General features: G+C 38.3%; 1 protein-coding gene across 1 annotated transcript in view; it reads right to left on the minus strand.

Annotated features, from left to right (window-relative positions):
- Positions 1-4,424, minus strand: part of apbb1ip (amyloid beta (A4) precursor protein-binding, family B, member 1 interacting protein) — a 22,165-nt gene that overhangs the window by 2,312 nt on the left and 15,429 nt on the right. The window contains exons 7-10 of the mRNA XM_035653349.1: positions 3,192-3,313; positions 2,314-2,388; positions 2,052-2,195; positions 1,470-1,580 (exon numbers count right to left, since the gene is read on the minus strand). Of these exons, the coding sequence (XP_035509242.1) occupies positions 1,470-1,580; positions 2,052-2,195; positions 2,314-2,388; positions 3,192-3,313 (452 nt within the window). The remainder of the gene's footprint in view (positions 1-1,469; positions 1,581-2,051; positions 2,196-2,313; positions 2,389-3,191; positions 3,314-4,424) is intronic.

Below are 4,424 nucleotides of genomic sequence, written 5' to 3' on the forward strand. Positions count from 1 at the left end.
TTTTTTTTTTTTTACACGTGTAGAAGTACACATCAGGACCTGTAAACAGACTTTGATGTGTAAAATGAGTGGAGACACCTTTAAGGATACCACATGGGGGCAGAAGGAGCCTAGACTGTTAACAGGGAACACCAGTTAAATGGGAATAGTCCAGTCAGCATTTCAAAACATAAACAGACAAATTAGAAACCAGGGAAATAGTCTAATGTGTGCCACTGAGTGCACCCTGAAATCCAGTGTAATTTAGGAAATATGAGATGTTTTGATGCTTTAATGGTCTTAGTTGTTGGATTGGATGTCAGTAAGTACACCCTCGTACTGATTGCAAAAATATTTGCTGTATATTGAATGGGTTTAACATTAATCCCACAATCAATTGTTTCCGCCTGAGGAGGAAGTTGACTTTCCACAGAATGTCATGGTATCAGTTCTAGACAATGAAGATAGTATTAGTGATCACCTCAGGCATCCACTCTGAATATATAACAGCTAAATCATGAAGCTAAATTGTTTTGCTCTAGTATTTAAATTGCTGCAGTGTTTGGCAGCCCCTAAACACCACCCAACCAATGTGTCAAAACACACCCTAATTAAACACTGCGACAGTCAAAAGCAGCATCAGTTCATACAATCTACCACAGCTGAAGCGGCTTTAACATGTTTCACTGCATGATTCTTAAACAAGGACAGATACCATGCAAAACCTGGCTAGCCTTCCAACATGTCCACTCTGACAGGTCATTTTCCTTTTGCCCTTGGCTTGCAGTATCTTAAAGTCTCCTCCCTTCAGCTCAAACCTTGAGGACTCTGTCTTCCACTGGTGGTTAATTCAGTTTCTTTGCCTCTCTAAGCTCTTTTTACTTTGATCCTCAACAACTAGTGTAATGGTATCTGCTGATTCTAGTATTTCCCAGACAAGATAGGGGAAAGGAAAGAACGCAAACTTTCACTTCCCTTTAAGACTGACCATCAACCCATCTAATTCTTGCTTTTTATCACCTCAGTCAGCATTTCTTGCTCTTAAATGAGTACTGTAGGTACCTCCCATTACTGTTAATATTCTCAATTTAAGAGTACTCTTTTAATTAAATGCATGGTGAAGAAATATTAAAAACAGTTTGAAAAATTATCTTGTTCACTTACTCACCACTTTCAGCTAAAATGGATAAACCTTCTCCTTTCACTTCTTGAAATTAAACTATTTATTGCATTTTACATTTCCAGTAAAGCAAGCAGCTGTGTAGCACAGAAAGCACTCAGAAGCCCCCAAGCAACCACCAACTGTGCATCTCTTACACTATGCAATGTAATGTGTGGTGCCTTTTAACACCAACTAGTAAAACAGGCTCTTTATTTTCTGTAGCATCACATTTAGGGGAAGTTGCAGCTTCTCTGTTGGTCAATTCCACTGTAAAAGGGTGTATGAGGCAAACTAGATTGACAAAACAACACATTGTAAGCTAACTTACCTTCAGGACAAAGCAGAAGTCCGTTGGGGCCTTGTATTTGCTCTTAAAGTCTTTGCCATAGTAGACATTTAAATTGTCAAACTGGACAAAGCAGACAAGGTCACGGGACGACTGAAAAGAAATAAGGGATTATATTAGTTGATAGTTGATCTGTAGTGTTTTTGCCATTTATCTTACATGCAATAGTAGAGGCATTATGCCCTGTATGAATGGTATGTTTGGGAGTAAGACCTCCTGTAAGATATACAGTAGGGGAATATACTGTAGGTATTCAGCAGGGAGTAAAAGTAGGAGTAGTTACATTCAGTGTTGCATAAAACAAGAGTGTGGTTCATAAAGCAGAAGGACTACACACTAGGGCTTTGTATTGCCAGTGAAAAATTAAAAACATCAACCATATATTTCTCAAGGTTTCAGACATTAGATTTCAGCATCTGTATCTGCTGGATTTTGATCCTTCACCACTGCTGTTTGTCTTGTTTGAGCCCAACTGAATGTATCCTTGATTAGAGCATTAGCTGTTGGATTTGTGTTTATAGTCTGGTCTTTGCCACAAAACGATGTCCCCTTTTGACCCCTGACCTTGGTCTTCCCTTTGGGTACGTAATAAATTCCAGAGGCCCTCAGCTGGAAGAGCCGCTGTTTCCAGGACTTCTTGCCATCTTCTTTGAGGTACAGCACCGCCTCAAGATCAGGCACGATGATGGAAGTCCCGCAAAAGTTCTCCTGCAGAGGTGAAGAAGGGATGAAAGGGGTCACTGAGAGGAGCTCCCACTGGGAAAAACTGTTACTAAAGAAAATATTTTACTAATGTTTTGTGTGTGTGTGTGTGTGCATATTTTACCTGTATTAATAACTCCTTGTCTTTCTCTTTTATGTCTTTGAGAGCTTTCTTATCCTTCTTCCATAGATAAAAGTTCTGCAGGAATTAGAAAATAAAGTGCATTAATGATTAATGTAAGATCACAATGCATCAACAACACTTAATTAACTTTTTTAACCCCTAATTCTTCAGACATATTTCATACATTAAATATCAGAACAAAACATTGGTTATCAGCATCCTGAGCAGAAAAGAATGAATTATTATCAGCTTTCAAAAATGCTTGAACCCTGCACTTTGTCCCTGTGTGACTGGGTTAGTTCATTTCATAGTCTGGGCCGATGTTTTCATTGCGGTGAGAGAAAGCCCAAAGGGGAATTCTATTTTGGTAGCTCTTGTCAAAAGTTAAAACTGTAAATTGATCAGGACGTACTGTATAAAACAGATCTGTCTTTTGTTGGGGGAAGTGGAAGACATGATGGAGCAGTTTAAAAATGAGAATATCTCACCGGTTTTTTCCAGCCCGGTTATTTGTCTCTGCCAACAGACCGAATCCATTAAACACTCAGAGATTATAAAGGGTTCCCATTATATCAACAAACATGCCAAGATCTCGATGTCTTTTGCCTGAAGCTGTTTTGTCTGATATATTACAGTGAGGACATAAATGTAAGAGGTCATCCTACATGGAGGAAAGACATCTCATAATTCAATGATACAACGGTGAAAATAGCCAGATGGCGCTGAGCTGAAACAATGTGGAGATAGATTTGCACAAATCAAGGCCAAAAATAATGAACTAGCCGCTGTTGGACTTTTAGATATCACCTCACCTCTGATCACTCAGTAGCTACATGTTCAGAGAAGAATATAAAGTTGTATACAACGAGGGGACCAACCTGTGGGTTTTTGAAAACCTCATTCTTTTCTCCTCGCTCTTGAAAGAGGATTTTGTTCTCGCTGTCTCTCGTCCATGCTAAGAGAGGATCCACAAGGTTCTCGTGGTCTTCAAAAGTGCGTTCTGTCAGAAGAAAAGCAAACTTAGACGTCAGCACACTAGTATTGGTAGTATTCTATCTACTTAGTATCTACTATCTACTATACTATTTGTATAATTGTTATGTGATTATTGCGTCTGTCTGATGGCACAGGTTTTGGTTTGTAGACAAATGAAACAATCCTGGTGGACATCTAGTGCAATCACGATGTATTTTTTTGGGTCCACAATGTAATTACAAGACATAGGTATAGTGAATAGGCCTAACAAGCACAGGCATGTCTACCTATGGGAATCATTACATCCAATTTATGTATTTTTATTAAAAAGAAGGGACGTCTTAGGCATATGCGCCCAAAGTTCCACTGTCTAATTACACATTAAGTAAAAGTCTTAAAAGTACAGAGTGGCAGCAACTGTTCTTAGTATCCCAGTATGAGTATAATCATGAAAAATGACCCTTTTCAAGTATTAAATTATCTATAGATGCAAAACAAAATTAGTTTTAGATTAGGGAACTGCAGTCTCTGGTGTCAAACCCATTCTAGTTTCACTTTTATTTGAACACAGAATATCACTTCTTAGTACAATATTTTGAGCACTAAAAAGAGAACCAATGGCATAGTAAAAAGTCTTACAGAGTGGAAAGTACAAGTACCTCAAATCTTTACTTAAATACAGCTGCTTACTTTCCGCCTCAGCAGTAGACACTTTTTTAATTTCTCAGCACATTCAAACACTACTGACAGTACTCTGGCTTTGGAAGATTAAAAATGTCCCCAGTTTACTTTTATACACTGAGTCTAAAGTACAATATTATTTAAACCAGAATCTACAGTCTTTAATCTTGCTGTATACTCTCCGTGTCCCTTCCTTTTTTAACTTTGTACCATAAAACATGTCAAAACAAATGCTTTACCATATGTACAGTAGTTCACTCTGTCACGAAATCTCTAAATCAGCTGAGCTCGGTTCAAAGTCAATTTCACAGCTGTACCATTGTTTATTTCAAGTGGGATGAATTAAGGCAGGGCTCAATAAAATACAAGCCTCCCTATTTTCTGCAAGGACTTTAAATGGCACTAAACCTCGAAAACACATTAAGGGCAGTTTCAACCTCCTCCTCCTCCTCCTC

This window comes from Morone saxatilis, unplaced genomic scaffold (genome assembly GCF_004916995.1).
Source record: "Morone saxatilis isolate NCDOM2014 unplaced genomic scaffold, NCSU_SB_2.0 Contig0, whole genome shotgun sequence".
NCBI classification, from domain to species: domain Eukaryota; kingdom Metazoa; phylum Chordata; class Actinopteri; family Moronidae; genus Morone; species Morone saxatilis.